Raw genomic sequence first — 26,501 nt, 5'->3', positions numbered from 1 at the left:
TTTTTTTGTCCTTTTTTTTTGTGTCGTTAACAGTAGTTTTTTTCTTCTGCAAGCTGGCCAATATAATACATTTAAAGCATAGTATTTTAAAAACAGTTTAAATTGCATTACAGACAAGCATTCTGAATTTAATTTCCTACAGGTTGTTTTAAATGCTCAATGCTCCATGGTAGTTATTTTAATCATGCTTGTGCGTAAACAGTTGTCACCATGTTTGATGCTAATGCAATTAAAATAGGACAGGGCAGCAGCATCTCACCCCCGCTGTTTCAAATGCGCAAGCAAACCGCTAAATGCATGCTTTTACAGAGACCCAAATGCTTTCAGACCTGACGCAGTTTAAACAACATGAAAGATTTCAGTAGAAGGACTGTTGAATCATTAAAGACTCATTCTTGCACTCATATAAAGGTGTTGGGTGTACACTGTACACAGTCTGGATAGATTACTTACAAATGGTTGTCAGTTACTGATTCCAAATTACATGACAACAATTGTAGGTGAAGTTACATAATCCATTACATTATACATTTAAGGTATAATCTGACTACTATTTAATTACTATTAGATTACTTTTGTCCTAGCTCGTTTATCACATTGAATGGGATAATCTTGTACCATATTTATGTAAAAATACAAAGAGAAAGAAAATGTATTTTTCATTGTTATCAACAACATGAAGTTACATTAGGGGTTCTCAGACTGGGGTTTGTGAGTTTAATGAAAAGCTATTAATTAAATGATAAAAATTTAAAATAAATAATTTCAAAATAAAACTCTTACTAAAATATATATATATATATGTGTGTGTATGTATGTGTTCACCAGCATGTCATGTGACCATTAACTGACATCAGAGAACTGTCAATGTAATTTTATTATTATTATTGACTTATTTTATTATTAACTAAACTTATTAACTTCCAATCTCAGGGGTATACTTCAAGTAAATATATCAGGGCAAAAAGGTTCAGATGACAAATAATTAGGGAATCCCTGCATTACATGTAAATTAATTTGTACATTTTAATATGCTTGAAAACAAAAGCCTTCCAAAGACAGCAATACATGGTTAATCATTTGATAATTCAAATAATAGTTAATGTGTTCGTCAGGAGCTGATTAGATATGCACTATTGGAAAGTGAACTGATTTCTGTCAATCCATTGATCAAATGCTCTGTGGATCTCAGTGATAGTCACATGACTAGTGGCTGGTCTGTGACGTGTGTGTGATTCCACACACCTGGAAGACTTTCTGAATGTATACGAGCAGTAGAATGTTTTAGAGAGGAAAATTAAAAAGATTTTTTTTTTTTTTTAAATAGTAGGAAGAATCAATGAATTATGGATAATTTACTGCCATTGTGAGAATAACATGTAATAATGTAATAAATGCGTGTAATGCAATTACATGTAGTCATGTAAACAATGCGTGTACAGTAGACGCCATACAGTCTCTTGTGAGATATTTGGCCATGACACACATTGTGCTTGTGAACATCAGTAATATGCTCTGCCCCATGGATTGCATTGGATATTTGCACGCACACAAAAATATAGATTTTATGTGCAAATGACTCTTGATATTTTGTTGCAATCTTTTTTGGATACATTCTGGGCAATGAATGCATCACTGTCAGTTTCCACAAGAGGGGGGTATAAACCCATTGCTTTAGTGTACTCTGCCTGTTATACACATTGGCTTATTATCAGGAAGAAAATCTCAGCAAGCATCTCTCAAAATTCACTTCCCCATTGTATGATTTCTTTCGAAGACCCTATGTTCTGCAGCTTTAATGACATAAAACATGTTTTTGAGAAAGGATAATAATCAATAATGCATATTTTGCTTTTGGCTCTGCTTGGAAGCTAATGCTAATGTTTCCAGAGCTCATTGGAGCTGCATTTTTGACTGCGCTGGCTGCTGACACGTCCAGTCAGCACAGAGACAGAAGCATTCCTTTGTTATGTAAAGACCCCTCACGCTGTACGTTGCTGATGAGGTTCGATGTATGCTGTCACTAGCATTTTACAGGCATTCTCCGTATAGGCCTAGATAACTAAAACGAGCAGGTGACAGCATGTGTGGCTTTCGAAATGTAATTGAGTATGCCCTTTCCTGAATTTGTAAATGGAATGCAGAATTATTCATCAAATTTGAATTTATTGAAACGGAATTAAAATCCGTTAATGAAATGTAAAAACATTTTAAATTTTGAATCTATTTTCAACAATACAATCATTTTCAATATGATTACCCTTGAACATGTTATCATACTCTTAGGGTCATCATGAACATATGGTGTATTCACAGAAACATTAGATGAGATTAATAATCAATATATATTTTTTATATATATTTTTAATAATCAATCAGTACATATATATACAATATATATAATATGTGTGTGTATACTGAAATGTATTTGTTTTGTTGCAAAACCTGTTGAAAAATCTCTATGATTGAATTGCAATTCATTCAATTTCCAAATAAGAAATCAGATTCCAATTGACATCCAGTGATCTGAATGTATTAATTCAGAATAACCCTAACCTTTTTTTTTTTTGAGAGTTAAAACTAATTGTCATGTCTATCAGTTATAATTAGAAAAATTCTGGCTGTTATGATCCATATGATTTATGGGATTTCATTTTTTCCTGTGTGTCTATATTTTAGCTGCTCATCCCTACATTTTTTTTGTTTTTGTTTTTAAAGTTTTAGTGCATCTCTCATTTGTGGTTTACTACATTTCGCAGACATGACTCCAGCTGTTACCCATCACACAGTGGGCAACCTCCCCCACCCAGCACATGGTGCATCTCTTCTGGCTGACTACGCTTTGAGCCCTGAGCCAGCGTCTGGCCTGTCATGTTTCCTCTCGTCTCACTTGCTATGAAAAAGTGACATGAGGAACATTCCTTTACGATCATCACAATGCACTATTTGGACTCTCATGTCATGTTCCACCTGGCTCTGAGGTTTCCATGGAAACCGTGCGGAGTGACAGCACGCAGGCAGCGTGTGCTGGTGTGTGACTGGGCACTGGGAGGTGTGGGGAGGAGCCAGTTCTCACACTGCAGCATCTGAAAAGCAGGGATCTCTCTCACACAAACATATCTGAACATCCTTCTTACTGCATTCAAAGCCCCTCTGGAGCGAGCGTGCCCCCCTCTTTCTTCCCCTGCTAAGGACTCCTCTGTGCCTTAACCAACCAGCGTTTTGTCCGTCTCTGGTGAATCTCCAGCCAAAATGTCTTCTAAGCTGCCTTCAGGCAAACCCACATCCCCTTTCAGGAAGAGAGGCAGCCTGCAGTACACAGCCACTGGAGGTAAGTGTGTTTGCTCAAAAACAAAATGGGTTTATAAAAGTGTGTGTGTGTGAAGTGGAAATTTTATGGAATTGGAGAACAGAATGTGTCATTACATGTACATTTTTCATCATATATTCAGTTTTTAATCATATTTCTATGTAGCTTTCTTCTCACATTTGACTATTATGTGGCAAATGTTCAGAAGTTTCAGTAATCCAGCATCTGCATAATGTAGAAACTTTTATACCTGTTGATTTGAGGGAAACTGTTGCAACTATTACAGGACCATATTCCCTTTTCTGTCTCTCTTTCTTATGGCTTCCAGTAGACTTTAATCTTCACATAAATATTCTCTCTCTGAAACAGAATAATAGCTAATGGACCTGTATTTGTTATTTCTGTGAGGAGCAGAAAGAGAAAGTTATGCATTACATATTATTTCTGGCCATAATTACATTGGAAGTACTTGTCTGATTGTGTTTCAGACCTCAATTACTCAATTCCTGAATATATTCATCCAGATAATGTTCGAGGATTCAATTGCAAGAAAGCCAGACGGGGAAAATCAAACATGCAGCAATTAGTGGCTGGTCTAGACCACATCCATAAATGCATGCAACACAATGTCTGTGGTCAGGCCAGCATTGCGTAAGGCTTGCATAAGATCCGATCCAAAAACCACTTCACACCTCTCTCTCTCTCTCTCTCTCATAATTTTTTTTTGATTTTATCATGCGCTAGAACACATTTAGTTAGGTGTTGAATGTATTTATTAGTTCATTGTGCCTCTGATGTTGTGGTTAAAACCTGAAACAGTTTTCTAGGAAGTGTATATATCTCTGGTTGACTGCAAAACCAGACATGGAAAAATGTTGAGACTCATTTGCCTTGCTGTGCCAGCATAATTTCCGAGGCCCGAGGCAGGAAATATAATCAGAAAGCATCTTCACCACAGAGATGGAGTAATTATCTGAGCAAGGAGACTTAGCAGGTGGCATATGGCTGCTATCTTTAAAAATAAACTGTTCTGAGGAGAATACAAAATTATAAGTGAATCCTTGCAGTTTCAGACAACCACAATTATTCTCATATAGGCACAAAACGGCTCTCTTTCTCTCTCACTTGCATGTAGCAATAAATTATAGTCAGTACTTTGCTTTAAACGAAAAGCCCTTTAAATAGTCTTTTTAGAGACACTAAGAAGACATGCAATATTTAAAATTCCTTAATCAAGTGTCTGATTTCTGAGAGCCTCGTGCTCTTTTACTGTGGCTCATTCTTGACATGATTTGGAAAATAGGCCTTAGTGAAAACATGAGGAAGGTTAATAATAGTCCATCTTGCTTTAACAGCTTACAGATCCACATTTCTGGCACAGTCCATTATGTTAATGCTCCTGATTCTCCTGGGAAATGTGTTTGGTTTTTTCTTGTAGACTAAACTTGCCTGACCATTACTTGTAATGTTCGTCATATAATGGCATACAAATTATATTACTGTGGGATTTGGTGCCAGTTTCACCAGAAATTCGCATAAAATATGGTGACTCGAACGTGTGCAATGCACTGTGCATGAACATTCTTTTTAGGGGTGCAGGATATATTTTCATATCGTATTAGCAGATAAATGTGACTTTTTAATTAGCATAATTCCAATAAGTAAAACATTTAACAGGACCTCACATTTCTAGTTGGTTAACCTACTGTTAAACATAAATAAATAAATAACTAAAAAAAATTCTGAGCCTCTAAGATTTTTTTTATCCATGGCACAAACATTATTACTGGTATTAGGAGCCAAGCACCAAAGATGTGAAGGAATCTATTGTATCTGTTAGTTTTCTTCATATTCTTCTTCCTCTCTATGGCAGCCCATAGAACCATATGGTAAAAAGCTGTGAAACTTTGCACACTTACATAGAGGACACTGACAGTCACTCTGTCTGAACATAAACCACAGCAATTTTGCAGTCTCTAACTCGATCCCTGTCCAAATTTGCACTTATGGTAATGCTAATAACTTTTGGATAACTGATTTCTTGGCTCGAAACGATTCGATTGCACCCATTAATGTCATTCTCCGACACGAAAATGTTTCCGACATTTAAATTGTTCTGAAAAACGTACTTTTTAACCAAAATGGCCCTTAAATCATCCTCAACCATGCTGGCAAAAAGTTATTAAAAGCATTTTAATAAACCTAACTGTTCTTGAATAACTCATGAACTAATTTAATGAAGAGCACACCAAATTGGATGCAAAGGGTATGTCTCTGGAACTCTTTCGCGAATTGAGATGAATCTTGGTACATGCCATCAGATGCATGACCTGAGGCTACATGGAGTGTTTTGGCACAGCTGAAAAAAATAAAAAAATTATGAAAAATAATTTTTATATGAAAAAATTATATTTTTGCTTATAGCTTTGGAACGGTTTGCCCAAAAACCATTAAACTGGTCTGTTTTTTTTATTTATTGCAGCATACCGAGTTGAATGATACCCATATTGGTCATTGTGGGTGTCGATCATTTAGAATTTTGTCGTAGAATGCTGTATTTTATGAACACATTAGTGGATCATTACGAAACTCTGTATGTGTCATCAGGACCATGCCCTGAAGGTACTCAAAAGTTTTGTAACAGTGACACCTTCTTGTCAAAATTGAAAATGATTAAATTATAAAATAATTAAACCAGTCTACCAATTATGCAATATTCTGTCTGACTTGCTGTCTGCCATTTTGAATTTTTTTGAAAACCTACTTTTTCGAACTCCTCCTAGACCGCTGGTCCTATTTTCACCAAATTGTTACTGTCAAATAGTTTCACCGGCAAATAGTTATAAGCTTTTATTAACCAAACCATTCTCGAATAATGCATTTACAAATTTGATGGCATGTTGCCAAGCTGATTCTGAGGCTGTAACTCTGCAATGCTTTGACATATTGACACCATACTAGTTTGTATGTGTCAGTGTCACATCACATCAATTTGGTAGCAGCACCACCTATTGGTCAAATCATATTGCAAGTCATTGTATTTGTGATTTTTCAGCCATTTTGACTAAAATAATCTAAAAATGTCTTTACTCATTGTTGCAGTTGCTCTGAAGCTCTCAGCCATGCATAACTCATTGTGACTTTTTTTGTGCTTGGCCCTTTAATTGTGCTTGCAGCTATATTTATTATTTCTATTTGTGAAGGTTATTTTTCCTCTGCATATTAAATTATTGTTGGATAAGAGAGACTTTTCTGCGACTTATGTTTAGTGTCACCTGAAGCACATATATTTGGACTTTTAAATAATCAGTCAAAATGTAGATTGATATGTAGTTTAAATAATTGTAGATTTTTGTATTGTGCATAATTATTGATTATTGTATTGGCCAAAATTATCATATCTGTGCATCCATTTTTTTTTTTTCTAAATGGGATTCAGAGAACCGCATCATGGAAAAATAAAGCAAACATTTACCTCACATTTTAGAGCCCTATAATAACATACCTTGAATAACCTTTTGAATAACATTTAGTTTAATCCACCACCAGTCGATGTACAATTATAGTGCTGTTTGTTTTTGTTTTATTTATAGCCGCTACCTAATGAGTGTTTTGGCATGAGTCACTTGAGGTTTGTACACAGAGCTCTTCCTGTTGTCACTTTGGACCCTCCCTGTGTTACATTATGGTCACTTCAATGCTTCAAACTCACCTTTTTTGGCATATCTTGCTTATCTTAGCATAAAGGATGGACAAGATAAGGCTGACGTGATTGACTCTTCTTAAACAATTCTTAAAGGGGGCAATGTCAGTGTGCAAATAGTTTGCCAAAACTTTTTTCATCACTCTGCTGACATTTGTGCTCCTCTTTTTAGCAGTAAGATGAATATTTGTTATAATACTTCATAGATTTTTTTTTCTTTCTTTCGGTATGTTGTAACATACTGATTGTATTTTGATAGTTTAAAAAAAATGTAATTTTTTGTTGTTAGAAATAAAAAGAAAGAAAGAAAGAAAGCATTTTAGTGGAGGATCTTGGTCATAGTTTATGTTTAAGCGTCCAGCCTTCTCTATACCACATATAGAGGTTTTAAATGCTGTTGTGCTTTGAACTTTGAGCCCCGTAGTGCCTCCCTTGCCTTTAGTGTAGTATGAGAGAGGAGGGATTCTTTAAAGGAGGACTTTTACTGCCTCCCCCTCAGCCACCATTTTGCTACTATTTAGAGTTGTTTTCTCTAAATCCACTCAACCCTTTACTTCCCTAGATTCCCAGGGACTTCATCCATGAGGTAGGAACATTATGATTTCTAAAAGACCCTTGCGCTTTTACAACAGGTTAGTTAGAATCATAATACAGTGTATAGGTATTAGATACCTGAGTGTTTGTGTATTGATATTTAGTGAAAGTTGAGTTTGTTTCAATGATCGTAAAATCCAAAGAATTAACTGTTTTGCTTTTGCCCACTAGGTGGAACTAGCAAGTCATTTTCCCTAGCAAACATAAAACCATAAAACAAATCATATTAAGATGATAAATGATAAACTTTTATTTTCTGCTTGCTTTCTTGGAGAGTGCTTATCTACAGTTTATTGTAAAATGTAGCAAATAAATAAATTACAACTATTGAAACTCATGATTAAAAATTGACTTCATTATATACTTTGGTAACTCTTTACAATAATGTGTTAATGCATTAGATCACATGGACTAATACTTACTGAATACTGAATTTTACAGCATGTATTTATAGCATTTATTAATTTCGAAAATATGCATTTTTAAATCAAGTTTACAATAAATGTGTAAATATGTACACTAAAAAAAATCCACCTATTTTAAGTATAATCAAATTGGCTGTATCTGTATAGCAAAAAGGTTAAGATTAAGGTAACATTAAGTTAAGTTAACATTAGTTAATGTATTTACTAACATGACCTAACAATCAGCAATACATTTGTTACAGTATTTATTAATCTTTGTTAATGTTAGTTAATAAAAATACAGCTGTTCATTGTTTGTTCATGTTAGTTCACAGTGCATTAACTAATGTTAACAAATACAACCTTTGATTTTAATGACGTATTAGTAAATGTTGAAATTAATATGAACTAAGATCAATAAATGCTGAAGAAGTATTCTATAATTTTTAGTTCATATTAACTAAGGCAGTTAACTAACGAACCGTATTGTAAAGTGTTACCCATAAAATTGAATGTTGAAATTGCTTAAATTATTAAAGTAATGTAAAAACATATGTTGCCATGACTTACAGAGATCATATCACATTTACAGGGCACTGAGAAAATGGCATTGATACAATTTTCCCTCAGAAATCGTTAGTACATTTTCCAAAGAAATGGCTAGTAACACATTGAATTAAACATGAAATAGTAGAAAAAGTAAAATAGTATTTTCTTGTAAAACGTACCAAAATAATCTTTGTTTTTTATACAACTTCAAAAAACATTTTTTACAGTGTAATTAAGACTGCTGTAAAAGTATTGTTGTTCATTGTTAGTTCATGATATGCATTAATTAACAAATATAAATGCTAACAAATGTATCATTTATATTGGAGGGTGATTATTTTTTATTCTAATAACACCCCCCCCCCCCCCCCCCCCCCATATGTTTAAATGGGCCAGATCTCTGATCCGACATGTCCAATACTAGTTTCTGCAGTGACCTCTATTTTAGCTTCAGAGGGAGTCTTTCTTTCTCTATCCCTTTCTCAAAACATCCTCCAGCATTTTCGCATGCACTGTAGTCATGCTAAGGATAGTCATGCAAACCCCAACTCACAGAGCTGAAGGACAGGGGGGTGTAGAGAGATCCTGTCGAGCCCATTCTGTCCCAGACACAGCAGTGATGCTGTTGAGCTCCCCCTGCCCCTGAAGGCCAGGTGGTACGGTCCAGCCATGTGTCAGGGATATTTAAATGAGAGGGGGATGATAGTGGCCAGCCCAGACAGCTGGCAGGAACCAGGAAGAGGAGGGAGGGGAGAGAGTGGATGCTTCAGCTCCATCAGCTGTGTTTACTGTATGTATGCATGTATGTATGTGGGACAGATTCAATCACAAGACTATGTATGTGAGTGAGGAAGTGAATGATACACGTTTTGCTGGAGATGTGTGTTGGTTTAGAAAGTATAGCTTTGTTTTTGCCATGCGTCTCTCTCTTTTTATTCTGTCTGTCTTTCTGTCTCTCTCTGACCTGTTTTGGGAGAATAACAGCAATAGTTTCTCCATATCCTTTCATGTTGGACACTTATTTGCTTCTATGTCTTTTCATTCTGTTTCTCTCCATCTCTAAGCCCTCAGCTGTGTTGCTGTCAGCTCATGTTTTTTCTTAGGGAGGTGTGTGTGTGTGTGTGTGTGTCGCTGAAAGACGGTGTGTGGTTTGTATGATTGTCCTCCTCGGTATTGTCCTGTTTTGAAGGTGTTGTGGTCAGCGCTGTGTGTTTCACAGATGACAGATTAAGTGGACAGCTGAAAGAGTAATAGAGAAGGATGCTGCTTAGATGAGGTTTGTGTATGAGATTGTGTGTGTTCAAGGGAATAGAGGTTATGAGGCTTCCAAACCCTACTGGGAAATCCAGTTTAAGCCGGTAAATGTGTTTTTGATTTCTAAATTTCTGGTTTCTAATGGGTCTACACTTGGAAATTGTCTTGGACCAGCAACGAACCAGGTTTCAAGCTTGGTTTTGGTCAACCAGCTAGAAAACCATGTTCAACAATTTTCCAAAAGGGAAAACAAGAACAGGAGTTTATTAATAATCTAGAGTTATCACCGCATGAATAGCTGTTGTAGTAGTCGTGTTTCACATTAACCTCGAATGTGTTTTATAGATTTATATAGGCCTACTAAATGGTGATTGAGTTTTTACTCTGACACTCTACTCTGAGTCTCTTGTCATGTCAGGTGTTAACTTAGCAAACAAAGGGATGCAACATCAGGTTGCCGTGGCAACAGTGACTGACCCTGATTGGAGTTAGCGAGGTAACTGTAATCCTCAAGTTTTGCTCAGGATTTCATAAAGTATGTCACAGTCAGCAGCAGCAGCTGTTAATATCATTTTAGATCGCACGTCAGATTTCTTTCATGTCAGACTTGTTTCAGCTTTTGCCTATATATAGAACATTAACGGCAGAAACTGATCTAAGATAGGCTTTTGAATATGAGGTCGGTAAGAATTTTAAAAATGTTTTTGAAAAGTCTTTTATGCTCAACTGCATTTATTTGATCAGTAATACAGTAAAAACAGTAATATTGTGAAATATTATTACAATTTAAAATAACTGTTTTTATTTGAATATATTTTAAAATGTCATTTGTTTCTGTCATTTATTTCAGTCTTCAGTGTCACATGATCCTTCATAAATCGTTCTAATATGCTGATTTACTGCTCAAGAAACTTTTTTTTATCATCAATGCTGAAAACAGTCGTGCAATTTTGTGGAAACTGTTATACAACATTTTTGCAGGATTCTTAGGTGAATAGAAAGTTCATAAGTACAGACTTTATATCACTTTTGATCAGTTTAAATGCATTCTTGCTGAAGTATTATATGACTTTTATCTTACTGACCCCAAACCACGCTTGTGTACATAGATATATTGGTAACACTTTAAAATAAGGTTCATTAGTTAATATTAGTTAATGTATTAACTAACATGAACTAACCATGAGCAATACATTTGATACTGTATTTGATAACTTTGTTAACGCTAGTTAATAAAAATACAGCCGTTCATTGTTAGTTCGTTAGTTCACAGTGCATTAACTAATGTTAATAAATACAACTTTTGATTTTAACAATGTATTAGTAAATATTGAAGTTAACATGAACAAAGATTAATAAATGCTGTAGAAATGCAGTTCATTGTTAGTTCATGTTAACTAATGTAGTTAACTAATGTTAACCAATGAAACCTTATTGTAAATTGTTACAGTAATTTTATAGAAATCAGAATACATTTAAAACGTGTAATTAAAAAAAAATGTAGCCTAATTAAAATGTACTTAATTTAAAAATAAAAAAACTATTAAAAATGTAACAGCTAATCAAATATGAAATACGCACAAACAGATAAATACACCAAATTACACCCATATTAATAAGGTGTAACGGGCCTGATCTTTGACCTCATCTCATGTGTCATTGAGGCAATAGTCTAGTGCTGTTCTTATCTCTCAGCTCCATATCTCACTACACTGATTATTCACTTCTCCCATTCATAAATATGTGACATTTATAGACCCTCATTCTAGAATGTTTACCATCAGAATCAATAACTCCATTACACGTATTTTGTAGTTGTGCATCGCAGTTGAAGCTCAGCAGAAGCTAGCCACGCAACCCAGTTTTGAGCGTTCTTCGGCTTTGCCGTTGCGTACTGTATGTGGTGATCCTGTGTATAAAGGGGATGGTGATTATGTAACAAGCATGAAACTCCCAAGATACACCCATGAGAAGATTATATACAAGCCAGTGGATATATCAGTCTCCCTTCTGGCTTTGCGCTGTTCTGTACAGACACACACATCAAAAATCCTGACAAAATCTCTTGCAATATTAATCTTTTACAACGTGCTTTGTTAGCTTGCAGCTAAGTGAGAAATGTGTAGGCTGTGATTTATGTGAAGGTAAATGGTATGTGTGAAAAAAGGAGAACGTGATTGTAAGTGTGAGTGCATGAGGTAGTGCGTGGATCTCCCGCTGTGTCTGTGTTGGGCGATAATGAACTGTCATGGTCATAATTAGTCCATCCATCTGGGCCTGTGAAAAGGCCACCAAGATTTCAGCAACGAGTTCCTCTCATTGACAATCCTGTCGTTAATTACCTCCAATAAACTCCCTGATAAGTACGTTGCACATTAACTTTGCCAGAACAGTAAAACGATAAGCAGCAGAGCTCTAAAGCGTTATGTAAACTATAGAATGAGGGTTAGTATAACATGACTCAATTTCGGCAGCTATGGGCACATCCGGTGATACCAAACTTTAAATTATTCAGTTCTGTGGTACAGCAGACGGACGACAATTCCTACTTTCAGCAGGGAGAACGTGTGCATTACTTCAAATGGCATTGTGGTAACAAAGTCTTTGTTGTTGCGGTGATGAATAGGAATCATGGTAAAGCTCTAGAAAAAAACAACAGACTCCAGACAGGGTGACAGTGACTCAAGTTTGTTTACTGAGAAACTATTGTATCACCAACAAACATCTACTGTATTTAGGCAGCCAAATAATCTACTCAAACTGAGAATCATATTTACTGTCACTGCACATTTAATGCGAATCAGTCTGGAATGCTTCTTTTGATTCTTTTTAAACATAGAATTGATATGTTAAGACATTTTCTGAAGTATTTTTCTTCATGTCTTTCCTAACAATAAAACATGATCAATTTACACTAGTGTTCACAAGTTTGGGTTTGGTAAGATTGCAGTGAAAACAGTAATATTGTGAAAACTTATTGCAATTCAAAATAACTGTGTGCTATTTGAATATATTTTCAAATGTAATTTATTCCTGTGATGCCAAGCTGAATTTTCAGCATCATTACTCCAGTCTTCAGTGTCACATGATCCTTCAGAAATCAATTTTTATTGAAAACATTTATGCTGCTTACTGTCACTTTTGTTCAATTAAAAATCCTACTGACCCTAAACTTTTGAACAGTATTGAATTCCTAAAAAGCAAATTTTGTATATTAAGATTTGAAATAATCTTGAAAAGAAAAAAAAAAAAGAAAAAAAGAATTGAACAATTGAATATATTATATATTTTTTCTAAGAAAAAACTACTACTTTAAAAATATTTAATAATGTATTGCTATTCTGGCAACATGCACTAATCTGTTTTATAAAATACTATTTTTGAATACTTTTTCTTTTTTTTCTTTTTTTTTACTAAATACAGTTTTTTTTTTTTAGTGTAATGCAGTGTCTAACTCTAGTACAGTACAGTGTTGATGAAGTGGTTTAATAACTGTATATGGGTAATTCAGTTCAGGAGTGGAACTGTAAAACTATAAGATTAAAATAACAGTGATTAACAAGCACATACTGTACTTATACTGTATGCAGATTAAGAATATACAACAAGGGTTTTAAACTGAGAGTAAATGGTTATGCTGCTATGATGAAAGAGCAAAAAGCCTCAAGTAAAGTGTAGCTTCCCACAGTAATGGATTTATCAGAGTTAACGTGGGAAGATTCAGCTCTTCTTAGTAAAACTGTGACGAATGTGTCAATACACTAATGCTGAATTCATCACATGATCTCAGGAAACAGCTGTTGTTATCTGTATTGTAACGACTGCAGATATACTGTAGCCCACAGGCTAGTTTGCTCAACTGTAACTGCATTGGTATTGCAAACTATTTTTGAGATTTGCTACATTTTCAAATCTGCAGGAAGTTAATGAATTCTGTTGATAGCTGTACCAGGGGAATCTGTTTTTACTTTGTCTGTTTCCTGTGTACCTTAACAGTGGGATGAGATGTCCAGGTCTCTGCAGTGCAGGGGCTATAGACAGGGCTGCTTAATTATTCATCAGGCTTATGAATATTTGATCAAGCGTCAGAGTTTAGGAAGATTGATATCACTCACGGGATGGAACTATGGAACTCGAGCAGAAGGGTCGAGCTTCACTCACTGTGAAAGTGAAAGTGTTTGTGAGGCAAAATATTATTGTGATATTAAAATGTTTCTGATGATTAATCACTTGAAATAGGAATGGAAAATCTTACTTTATTATACTTTTGGCTTGCATTTCACAGCAAAGAAATTTGCAATCAGTATTTTTGTCCTGTTTTCATGTAAAAAGTTTGGAGTCATTAAGATTGCAAGGATGTATTAAATTGATCAAAAATGACTTTTACATTGTTACAAAATATATATATATATTTTAAATAAATGTTGTTCATTTGAACATCTATACATGAAAGGAAATGTATTACGGTTTCCACAAAAGAATTAAACTGCACAACTGTTTTTTAACAAAGATGATAATAATAAATGTTTCTGGAGCAAAAAATCTGCATATTAGAATTAATTTTGAAGGATCATGTGACACTGAAGACTGTAATGATGTAGTAATGATGCTGAAACTTCAGCTTTACATCACAGGAAAAAATTACTTAAATTATTGTGGCATAAATTATTATTTTAAAATAAATTAAAATAGAAAACTGTAATGAAGTTATAATAATATTTCACATTTTTACTGTTTTTACTGGATTTTGTTTATCAAATAAATGCGGACTTGCTGAGCATGAGACTTTCAAAAACAGTAAAAAATACTTCAACCCCAAACTTTTGAATGGTATAGTGTATTAATATCTAATAATTCATATATTATATGTTGCTTCAAGTAGATTGATCTTGTTTTAAAGGTGTTTAGGTGTTTTGATTGCAGATTGTCAGTGTGGCAGTACTAAAATTTGTGTGGGCACTAGAAGCATTTGGTCTATACTTGCCCACAAGTTAAGTGTGCATACTAAGGCCAGCACACCCTCACATACAAACTCATGTCCTCCCACCTGAATGCTCCATAAAGTAGAAAAACAAGGCTATATAGTATGGATCACAATGTATTGTATTTATTCTTAATCATTTATCTCCATAATCACATCTGCAAAATCAAAATGTTTTAAATATGAAAGTTGAATCAAGCCATATCTGTTGAAAATATCTTTCTCATTATCTTCCTAGTAGATCTCTGTGTTGGCCGACACCTCCTCACATCCCAGCATTCCTTGCCTGGCAACCCTGTAGCCAAGCACGGCCACATTGATCTGCGCACATCCATGGATGGCAAATACAAAGAGATCGCAGAGGTAAACAAAGCAGAAATGCCAACAATCATGCTGCTTGAATGCATTTTTTTTGTTTCTGCTGTTATGTAAATGTGTGCTTAATGTGTGCGTTTAGGAGCTGTTCTCCCGCAGCCTGGCTGAGAGTGAGATGCGGAGTGCTCCATATGAGTTCCCTGAGGAGAGCCCCATTGAGCAGCTGGAGGAGAGGCGGCACCGACTGGAGCGGCAAATCAGCCAGGATATCAAGTACTACATCCCATCATTCATCATCAAACTCAACCATTAATAAATAGCATCTGTAGTTCTCATCAAACACCTTTCTTAATGTAAAAACAATAAGAAATCCTTAACATTGAACTTCTCTGTGTTTTTAACTTAAAATAACACCATTTCATTAGATGAATTTTAGTCCAACATTCACTGCTCTGTATGCACATGTGACCTTTGACCCACAGTCAGTTAATTAAAAGCCCTTTCTCTTGAGGTTTGAGCCTGATATCCTACTGCGAGCCAAACAGGACTTCATGAAAACAGACAGTGCAGCAGATCTGGAGTGAGTGCCTTTTCAGATGTTATGTGATTATTCATACGAGACCCAGTGTTTGTTAACTTATACCAGCATCTCCTCTCTTTCTCAGGTATATGAAAGAACAGAGCCAGGCGCCCAAAGAACTCTATCCCGAGAGAGAGCTCGTCCCTGAGAGAGAGTATCAGAGAGTCGCGATCTCTGGAGAGGAGAAATGCGGGGTAGTAACAGCTCCTGCTTTTCATTTTTCTGTTTTGTTTGTTTAAAAAAAAACAAGATGTTGTTGACAGAACTGAAGTGGACACTGCAGACATTATATAAACTCCTGAGGGAGAACCAAGTTCCACACATCCACACACAATGCACATTACACAAACCCCAGAGGGAAACATGAGCTGACAGCAACACTGCTGAGGGGTTTTTACACTGATGGAGAAATATTAGTTAAAACAGGGAAAAACAGACTATTAATAACAATAAAAAGAAAACATTTAGAACAGCTTTTTATATTTTGTCACCAAAATACTGTTTTATTTTGTGGATCGAAGTGCAATTGAATGGTACGTGCCGTGGTATCTATCACATGTATTGTACAACTGTCTCCTAGAAAAGGTTAGAAAGATATACATATATATGTAGATTTTGGTAAATTTAAGTAATCACACATCATTTATTAGTGATTCATAACAACGGCATGATTACAAGCATGATATTGCTTTTGAATGAGTTCAATAATTAAATTAATATTCAGTAACTTGCATTTCAGATATTATTGCAGGTCATTTTGTTTTTGTTCTGCACAAGAAAATAGTTTCAAATTAAGTCAAAGCATATCGCTGAGCATCTAAAGCATCCGTGAGTTTCTGAGGAATGAGGTTGTTTTGTTTCTGAATAAATCATTATTTTTGAACAAATTGAGTGAATAATTCAGTGATTCACTAATTTTTGAAGAATTTGAAGAGCCGTTTCACCACCTACTGACTTAACAATGTAACATGCTGAAGTGATCACTGAAAAATCTGTACCTCTGATGAATGGATGGATGGATGGATAGATGATTTCTATGCAGACTGTTTAAGTGAGTCTTCTTTTTTCACCTCCCAGGTTCCTTTCACTGATCTGCTGGATGCTGCTAAATGTGTGGTCAAAGCTCTCTTCATAAGAGAGAAGTATATCTCTCTGTCCATGCAAAGCTTCTGCAGGACCACAGTACGTTACTTGCAGGAGGAGCTGGGTGACCGACCCCTGGATCTCAACACCTTTGAGGAGATGCCTGAGTCTTCTGTATCTGCAAGTGGGTTGAACCAGAGCTTTCTGAAGGAAATATTCAGAGGGTTGTGGATTTATGATCAGCAGAAATCAGAATTTTATAGCCAAATTGGTTTTATGTCCAATGTACAATAACCCCCCCCCCCCCCCGATATATTCAGAAGAGACACACTGGATTGATCTGCATTTAGGAGAGTAGAATAATGTACAGCAAGGTTTTAATGTTTTCCTGGAATCGTTTTCAGTTACAACAGAAAGAACTGAAAGCAGGTGCTCTGGTTGGAGATGCAGCATGTTTATGAACCACACATGATCAGTTAAACCACAGCACAAATGTATTTCTACTCATTAAAGCAGTAGTTCACACAAAAATGAAAATATTCATCATTACCGCCACAATGACAAAAAGCACAATAAAAGTCATTCATACGTACGACTCGAGTGTTATATTCTGAAGCCATAAAATGGAAGAGTGAAATTATATTTTTATATAGAGGATCAGAGGAACAGAGTGACATTATGTTTTTATGCAAAATGTTGAGATTATGCTTTTTGACATTTTGACAGCCTCCGTCTTCATTCACTTTCATTATATTGAGAGAAGTGGCCAGTATATTCTTCAAAAATTCACTTTTGTGTTCCATGGTTTATAGAGACATTGAGAATTGAGATTTTTGAGCAAATTATTTTTTAAACTGTTTCCTTGACTTTAGTTCCAATATATATGTTTCATAGTTAAAAGAGTTTAAGAGTTCTGTATGATCAGTAGTATGCAGTTACAAAATGATTAGTACATCTTTTTACCTCACAGGTGCAACAGTCCACCCACCTGTGTCAGAAACCCACCCCTACGAGGGGTTTGACCCTGCCAACATGCCCCCTGGGTTGGGCTACACCTGCAAGATGGTTGATGGTGTTGTTCATGTTTACACCCATAAGTAAGATGACAGTTGCAAGTCCCTAGAATTGAGTTGGCCTAATTGTTGAATTTTTTATATATTTTTTATATCTTTTCTTTTTTAAATGATTTTTGTACTGTCTATCAGTTCCTCAGAGCTGGATCTGCCATACCCAGACCTGCAGGAATACATAGCGGATATGAACGTGATGATGGCGCTCATCATTAACGGGCCAGTGTAAGTTATACTGCACACCATGAGGTTTAGTCTATTCTGATGCAGCAGATCCAGAAGAAGATGATCAAATCACTGATTGAAACGGCTTATTCTGTAAATGTGAGCTGGTCCCTGAGTGAGCTGCTTTGCTTGATTAAAAATCATTATGCACTGACCTCAGTTTGAACCTGTGGATGAAATGTAAAAATAAACCCATCCTGAAAGAGATAAGTCCAGTAATTAATGTGTAATGTGAATAATGCGACAAAGGGGAAGAAGTGGCAAAAACTGGTTAAATATGTTCCCCAAAATAGCCAGAACTGGTCTGATCTGTTTTAGATTTAACATATGGATTTCTAACTGTATATTTTTTCCCAACAGGAAATCTTTCTGCTATCGCCGACTGCAGTACCTCAGCTCCAAGTTCCAGATGCACATTCTCTTAAACGAGATGAAAGAGTTGGCGGCACAGAAGAAGGTCCCTCACCGTGATTTCTACAACATCAGGAAGGTTTGTATGAACAACAGCTAAATAAAGTATTTTGAGCTAAACACAGGAAAAACCTGATTATTTGACCTAGTAATGTAATTCTATCAATTGACCTTTCATTTCTTCAGGTGGACACACACATCCATGCCTCATCCTGTATGAATCAGAAGCACCTGCTGCGCTTCATTAAAAGAGCCATAAAGAAATATCCAGGTGAAATCGTCCATGTAGAACAAGGCAGAGGACAGACCCTAACAGAGGTGTTTGAGAGCATGAACCTGACGGCCTTTGACCTCAGCGTAGACACTCTGGATATGCACGCGGTAAGAAGTGTAGTTAAACACATGACATAAGTGGTTGGAAAAATACTTCAGATAAAAGAGATAAAGTCGGCACACCACGGCTCCAAAAACTAGACATTTATTGACAGATTCTTTCAAAGGTAACTTTTCAAACACACAGGCTTTTTTTGGTTAAGCAAAACTTTGCCAGTGATGTGCATTTTGTTTTTGTGTTTGGAAAAATACTTCTACCATCACTAGCAATTACACATAGTAATACTAATTAATAATAATAAAAATAACAACAACATATACTGTACAAAAATTGGGGTCAGTAAGATTTTTTAAATGTTTTTGAAAGAAATCTCTTCTGCTCACCAAGGCTGCATTTATTTATCAAAATTGTGAAATATTATTTTAATTTAAAATAACTGTTTCTATTGTAATATATTTTAAAATATGATTCATTCCTGTGATGGTAAAGCAGAATTTTCAGTGTCAAATGATCCTTTTATTTGCTGATTTGGTGCTCAAGAAACATTTCTTATTATTATCAATATTAAAAACAGTTGCGATGCTTAATATTTTTGTGGAAACCATTGTTAAAAAAAAAAATTCAAAAAGGAAAGTTCAAAAGAGCAGCATTTATTTGAAATAGAAATCTTTTGTAGCATTATTAATGTCTGTACTGTCACTTTTGATCCAATTAATGTGTCCTTATTGAAAAAAAGTATTCATTTCTTTGAAAAAATGACTGACCACAAACTTTTGAGGGTAATATTTGATGTGTTATATCTTATTGATATAAAAATTATAAAGTAAATATAAACATAAAAGGACAGTAAAATGAAATTAAAATATAGGACCATAAAAGAAAAAGAAAAGTGTTTCACACAGTAAATGCCAAGGCAAATATCAATTGGGTGTTCCAAACTTCTTGGGTTTGTGTGGGATCTAGGTCACTCTCACTAAAAATATGTTGCACAGAATTGCAGTCGCACAAGCTTAGTGGACTCACACTTAGATGAGAACCGAATAAGCTGATGAATGAACTGTTGTTCTCTACTGAATGCTAACTGTGGCACTAAATGAATGTTCCATGTGTATAAAAATCTCTCATTTAATAAAAGAGATTCTTGTCTAAATTGTATGTGGGAATAAGTAGGCTACACTGGGGAAAATTTTTATTTTATTTATTTTTTTATTAAATGTAAATGTAAATCTAAATAATAAAAAAGAAAATTTGCTACTTTAAATATTACAAAAATTCTGTCTTTCCCACAGGACCGTAACACATTCCACCGCTTTGATAAATTCAATTCCAAATACAACCCCATTGGAGAGTCCATCCTCCGAGAAATCTTTATTAAGACTGACAACCATATTGAGGGGAAATACTTTGGGCACATAATCAAGGTATCACTGTTCCTTGTAATCTTTGAGACATTTGCAAAACAAGCATGTTGATGAATTCAGTTTCATATGGTTAAGTGCGCCCCCTGCTGATAGTTGTATGTTGGTGCGTTTCAGGAGGTGATGGCAGACCTGGAGGAGAGCAAATACCAGAATGTGGAGCTGCGTCTCTCCATCTACGGCCGCTCACGAGATGAATGGGATAAACTGGCTCAGTGGGCCGTCAAGCACAAGGTTTATTCTGAGAATGTGCGCTGGCTGGTGCAGGTGCCACGGCTATTGTGAGTACCGAGCGTTAGGAAAATCAATGTAAAGTGGACATCTACTGTAGGCCTAATTCTTTTATCAAATTTAAAAAAATATATATATATATATATATATATATATACTACTGTTTAAAAGTTTTGGAGTGATAAGATAAAAAAAAAAAAAAATTAAGTTTCTTATGCTCACCAAGGCTGCATTTATTTAATCAGAAACACAGTACAACAGTAATATGAATATTTTTAACATAACTGTTTTATATTTTAAATTGTAATTTATTCCTATGATGGTAAAGCTGAATTTTCATTACTTTACTCTTCAGTGTCACATGATCCTTCAGAAATAATTCTAATATGCTAATTCGCTGCTCAAGAAACATTTCTCATTATTTTTACTGTTAAAACAGTTTTAACAGTTTAATATTTTTTTGGGAACCGTGATACATTTTTTCTGAATTCTTTGGATGAATAAAAAGTTCAAAAGAACAGTATTTATTTAAAAAAGAAATCCTTTATAACAATGGAAAAGTCTTTAATGCCACTTTTAGATCAATTTAAAGTGTCCCTGCTGAATAAAAAAATCTAATAAAATGAATAATAGTAATAAAGATTTACTGATCCCAAACTTTTGAACGGTAGTGTATATTATTACTAAATTGAAAAGCACTTAATTAAGTGGACTTATTTCCAAAATGAATACCAATATTTTCGCTGTACATGAAATATACATTTCAGACTAAATTAAAAGCATAACTAAGATAACAGGTGGTTTATTTCCTCTGCAGTGATGTTTACCACACCAAGAAGCAGCTCTCTAACTTCCAGGAGATGCTAGAGAACATTTTTATGCCTCTGTTTGAAGCCACTGTCAATCCTAGCAGTCACCCACAGCTGCATCTCTTCCTGCAACATGTGAGTGAACCTTTTTTCATGTGATAAAGCTCGTTTTAATGTAAAATTATATGTAACTGTGCTACTGTGGAGGTATGATTAACTGCCCAGTTTATTTACAATAAACATTTGTTTTAGATTTTACACTCACTAACTTTTCCATAGTAGAGAAAGATGTGACCTAGTAATCCAAAGTTTCAAACCCTTGGCTCATACATTTATTATTGTCCCTATAATAATACTATTGTTAGATGCTTCAGATAAAAAAGTGTCTGCCATTAAAGTTGAACTTTTAACCGTGGATAAATCACAAGTAACTCAAATGTCCCACTACCCTGTGTAGCTTCAAATGAATACAACCAAATGATCAACAAGTATGGTCACAGTTTTATTATATTGTGAGACTGAATGTTCTTCAGGTTGTCGGGTTTGATAGTGTGGATGATGAGTCCAAACCTGAGCATCACATCTTTAACCTGGACAGCCCAAAACCTGTGAACTGGACGGAGGAAGACAATCCTCCATACTCATATTACCTGTACTACATGTATGCAAATATGACTGTACTCAACCACCTGCGCAGGTATCTGATGCATTCAAGTACTTATTTTGCTTACCACAATACATTGAATTAATTAATGTAAAAATTATTTATGGCACGCAAACCGCTTAATGAAAACCTTCTCGGCAAAACCATTGTGTAGGCTACTTAATATATAAGTTGTTTTAGCTCCACGACTGTTTAAATGTCACTCATCTCTCCCGACAGGCAAAGGAACATGAATTCGTTTGTATTACGTCCGCACTGTGGAGAGGCAGGGCCTATTCACCACCTCGTGTCTGGATTTATGCTGTCGGAGAATATTTCCCATGGCCTACTTCTGAGAAAAGTAAGGACACTAAGTTCTAGATACTTCTACTGAATCACAGTTGTACTTGGAAATCTGTTCTGCTCGGATATAAAGAATGTTCTTATTTTGAAAATTCATGATTGTGTTCTTTGCATGTGTTAAAATCATATCGTTACATAACATAAATGTGCAAGTTTTGACAGAACAATATCGGTCACGTTATATATATTCCTGTGTTTAATATTCTTATCTTAAAACCCCTTGCAAACAGTCAAGAATTTATCAGAGTTTGTGTATTTCCGTCAGGCTCCTGTACTGCAGTATCTGTATTACCTGGCTCAGATCGGCATTGCCATGTCCCCACTCAGCAACAACAGCCTCTTCCTCAGTTACCATCGAAATCCTCTGCCTGAGTACCTGTCCAGAGGCCTCATGGTGTCTTTGTCCACTGATGACCCTCTGCAGTTCCACTTTACAAAGGTTGCAAGCCACACCATACCATCAAATATTAATTATTTTTTCCCCCATAGCTGTTATTTCTTGAGTCAGGTCTGTAATATGTTTGACCTAGTGTGTGTGGTTGTTCAGGAGCCGCTGATGGAGGAGTACAGCATCGCTGCTCAGGTGTGGAAGCTGAGCTCATGTGACATGTGTGAACTGGCCCGAAACAGTGTGCTCATGAGTGGATTTTCTCACCAGGTGATCACATCTCCACTTACACCTCTGTCAGCAGCAGCAGAAGTCATTTTCAGTAACGTTTAGGTGTTAGTAGACAGTTAGGTTAAATTTGTTAACATGAGTTAATGCATTAGGCACCATGACTTAACAAAACATACTCTAAAATTGTATGTTAATCTAGATAATTACTACATACACAAAAGTTTGGGGTCAATAATTTCTTTTCTTTTTTTTTATCATCTAAGCTCTATCTGTGAAAACAGGCCTAAAAGTATTAAGCCAGGATTAGGCCTTAGTTAAAGTAAGACATTTAATTAGCTTTTATAAACGTGCCTTAGAAAAAAACATTACTAGTGTGCATATTGAGATGAAACAATGGCACTGACATATTTTAAGATATCTCAGTGCAAGTAACTTTCAGTTAAAACTACTCATACATGCACTTAAGTCTGAGACTAGTCTTAAGCCTTGTCTGTGAAACCAGAGGTTAATCAGCAAGAATGCATTAAAGTGACAAAGACATTTATAATGTTACAAAAGATTTATATTTCAAATGCTGTTCTTTAAAACTTTCTATTCATTAAAGAATCCTATAAAAAATGTATTATTGTTTCCACAAAAATATTAAGCAACACGACTGTTTTCAACATTGGTAATAATAAGAAATTCTTCTTGAGCACCAAATCAGCATATTAGAATAATTTTTGAAGGATCATGTGATACTGAAGACTGAAGTAATGTTGGTGAAAATTCAGCTTTGCCATCAGAGTAAGAAATGACATTTTAAAATATATCAAAAGATAAAACAGTTATTTTACCTTGTAATGTTTCACAATATTACTGTACTGTATTTTTGATCAAATAAACGCAGCCTTTGTGAGCATAAGAGACTTCTTTCAAAAAATTTTTTTTTTAATCTTACCAACCCAAACATTTGAACGGTATTGTATACTAATAGATTTTAAACATTTAAAAAATATATATATTTAATTGTATAACATTAATGTATTATGAACAAAGCATTATTTTAAAATAGCTATTTTTAAAAATCACATTTATGCAGATTAAAAAATGTTGTAAAAATTGTTCATTGCTAGTTCATTGATACCTAACGCATTAACTAATGTTAACAAATTGAACCTTATATTGTAAGATTTTACCTATTTTTCCGAAACTTGTATATGGTACAGTAGTTCTCAACTCGTTGGTAGTGACCAAAAAATGAGTTGTGTACAGTAGGGAAAACAATAATTTATTCCTAACCAAAATTCAACTTTAGGACTTCCAGTTTTTAAAATAGAGGCTAAATACTTATACTTTTGTTGGCTGTGCATCCAAACACAACAGTATTGTGACACTAGTCAAATTACAGTAGCTAGATGCCAATATGAGCAGATTGCATAACATGCCCTCATTCTCTAAAACCCTGACCAAAACTACAGTATGTAAAGGAAAATATGACCCAGATTACATTACATTACAGCTTCTCTTGCATTGAGGATATTTGTGGGCTGCACACAGTATGTTCTGTGTGGAGAATCATTGGCTGCCATTCAATTTTGTACAATAAACAGTTTTGGTACAGTGTTTGGTCACCACTAGATGGAAACAGACCGTTAAAATACAAGCAATCAGAGAGAAAAGCATCTGACTAATGCATCCAAATGTCCTGTGTCAAGGTGAAAAGCTACTGGCTGGGGCCGCATTATCTGAAAGAGGGGCAGGAGGGCAACGACATCAGACGCACCAATGTTCCAGACATCCGTGTGGCGTACCGCTTCGAGACTCTGTGCGAGGAGCTGAATCTGATCACGCAGGCTGTGCGGTCAGAGGAGCTGGAGGTTGAAGAGCAGGACTCCCTGTGCATGGCTGCAGGACCGGCCAGACGTTAGAGGCATCACACACTTTCAATTATTCAACAAGTGCAGAGTGCGAGTGAAAGGTGAATCAGGGAAATCTGGGACAGTCATACTGAGTTTGATTCCACGGGTGTTTAAATAAATACCTTTTTTTTCATTTGTATTTATTTGGGTATTTGCTAGAAATGTACTGTAGTTATTTTAGTTGTGGAACGCAGGTTTAAAGTCCTGATTGCAACAAACAGAATTGCACAGGAAATGCCAATTTTATGTTTGACAAAAGCACACGTTTTGCAGAATACCAACTGAAAACACACTTACAGTATCGATGAAGGCTCCAGCAACCCACAGTCAAGCTTCAGGAAACCCCAGAAGTCTCCCCCTCTGTCACTGTGGACCTTACACTGTCCATACATAACCTGCAGTCCAGCATGAAGATCAGTGGTTTACACCGTCATAGATAATGAACTGTCGTTTGGTGTTGCTTGTACACTTGTTCTGAACACTAACAGCCATAAGCATTGGTTCTTTGGCTATTTTGTGTGAGCTCAAGTATGCACATCTCTGTCATGAGCTGTCATAATCATTTTTAAATGGATTATTTCCTCCATATTCTTGGTTTTGACAGGTTCTGTTTTAATGTGTCTTTTATTGTGACATTATTTATTTTTCACTGGTTATCCTTTGAGTCATTTGGCCATTTTTATTTGTGTCTGTAATTGAATAATTATCAGTGCTATTTATTGTAAATCAGACATGATATCAAAGTGAAATGTATTTTTTTCTGCTTTCTCTATCTCAAAATTAAAATATTATAATTATGGGAGTCTGTGGATTTAATATTGCATATAAGCTGTTCACTTTATTTTTCAATGCAGAAATAAGCTATTTGTGAGGCAACTTTGGATTAAGTTGCCGCTATAGGTAAACTCGCTATAGGTAAACTCGAAGAATAACCATGTAAATTGATAAAACAAAGTGACAGTGTTTATAATTATGACTAATTAATTTGAACCAATACCATTTTGCAGCATAACGGACTGCTGAAGTCCGATTAATGAAACTGTCAGTGAGTGGCAAACCATGTGGCCTGGAAAACCCAGACAGTTGACCTGGCTTGAGTATCAAAGACACAGGCTTTCTTTGTGTTCTGTCCTTTTCACCATCCTTTTTCCTGTAGCATGTCCCTCTAGTTTTACAATTTGGGGCTAAACTTCGAGTTTTAGAGCATCTGTTTTACAATTGCTTAGTTGTTGCGTCACATTTAACTTTTTTTTTCCCAAACGGTTTGCCTTTTAGGGTAAACAGGAATATACAATAAAATACATGAATTGCATTGTCAAAAGTTTTCAAGACAATTGGAAGAAATTTATTGTGAACGTTCGTGTTAATAAATATCGAATTCTCGGAAGAACAAACGCTTATTTTGTTTTACATTGTATTTATCATAGACTTGTATTTATCATAGACTGGTATTTATGATGTGAATGTGTTCTGATTTATCGCTCCTAAAGTCCTAGATGTATAAAATAAGAACATGTCGACTTTTTGGTCCTCTGGGAACAGCTTAAACATGACTATATGTTTAGAATTCACATATCATAGCTGAACAATTAAAATGAAATGCTGGTTATAATTTTGCACGGACAGATTAACATCATAATAATTTTGTGGGTGCAATATCCCTTTAACTTGAGTAGTGCGCGCACGCCCCCTCCTCCTTCCGCT

The 26,501-nt window shown here is 35.3% G+C and overlaps 1 protein-coding gene across 8 annotated transcripts; it reads left to right on the top strand.

Moving 5' to 3' along the window:
- The first annotated feature begins 3,012 nt into the window (after window positions 1-3,012).
- ampd2b (adenosine monophosphate deaminase 2b) lies at window positions 3,013-25,599 on the top strand. Of its 8 annotated transcripts, none has more exons than XM_056260960.1 (19): window positions 3,013-3,331; window positions 15,037-15,158; window positions 15,253-15,383; window positions 15,622-15,690; window positions 15,776-15,884; window positions 16,768-16,957; window positions 17,744-17,870; window positions 17,979-18,068; window positions 18,429-18,558; window positions 18,666-18,860; window positions 20,103-20,234; window positions 20,349-20,512; window positions 21,280-21,406; window positions 21,805-21,968; window positions 22,155-22,275; window positions 22,543-22,716; window positions 22,825-22,935; window positions 24,594-24,856; window positions 25,071-25,599. In XM_056260960.1, exons 1-18 carry the CDS (start codon window positions 3,253-3,255, stop codon window positions 24,804-24,806), a joined length of 2,448 nt encoding a protein of 815 aa, XP_056116935.1. In that variant the 5' UTR covers window positions 3,013-3,252; the 3' UTR covers window positions 24,807-24,856; window positions 25,071-25,599. The 8 variants fall into 8 exon arrangements, with proteins under 8 accessions (XP_056116935.1, XP_056116934.1, XP_056116936.1 ...); XM_056260959.1 differs by having other exon boundaries at window positions 15,034-15,158; XM_056260961.1 differs by lacking the exon at window positions 3,013-3,331 and adding an exon at window positions 7,491-7,599 and having other exon boundaries at window positions 15,034-15,158.
- The last annotated feature ends 902 nt before the right edge of the window (window positions 25,600-26,501 follow it).

This window comes from Rhinichthys klamathensis, unplaced genomic scaffold (assembly GCF_029890125.1).
Source record: "Rhinichthys klamathensis goyatoka isolate OS25496 unplaced genomic scaffold, OSU_Roscu_1.1 h1tg000180l_1, whole genome shotgun sequence".
Classification (NCBI taxonomy): domain Eukaryota; kingdom Metazoa; phylum Chordata; class Actinopteri; order Cypriniformes; family Leuciscidae; genus Rhinichthys; species Rhinichthys klamathensis.
Note: the sequence above shows the minus strand (reverse complement) of the source record. Positions and strands in the feature narration are given on the sequence as shown.

Bases quoted from the DNA above. Each gene is read 5' to 3' on its own strand.
- ampd2b (XM_056260959.1), top strand. From the start codon at position 3,253: ATGTCTTCTAAGCTGCCTTCAGGCAAACCCACATCCCCTTTCAGGAAG. The intron at 15,691-15,775 runs GTGAGTGCCTTT...TCTCTTTCTCAG, and splicing joins GACAGTGCAGCAGATCTGGA to GTATATGAAAGAACAGAGCC. The intron at 18,559-18,665 runs GTTTGTATGAAC...TCATTTCTTCAG, and splicing joins ATTTCTACAACATCAGGAAG to GTGGACACACACATCCATGC.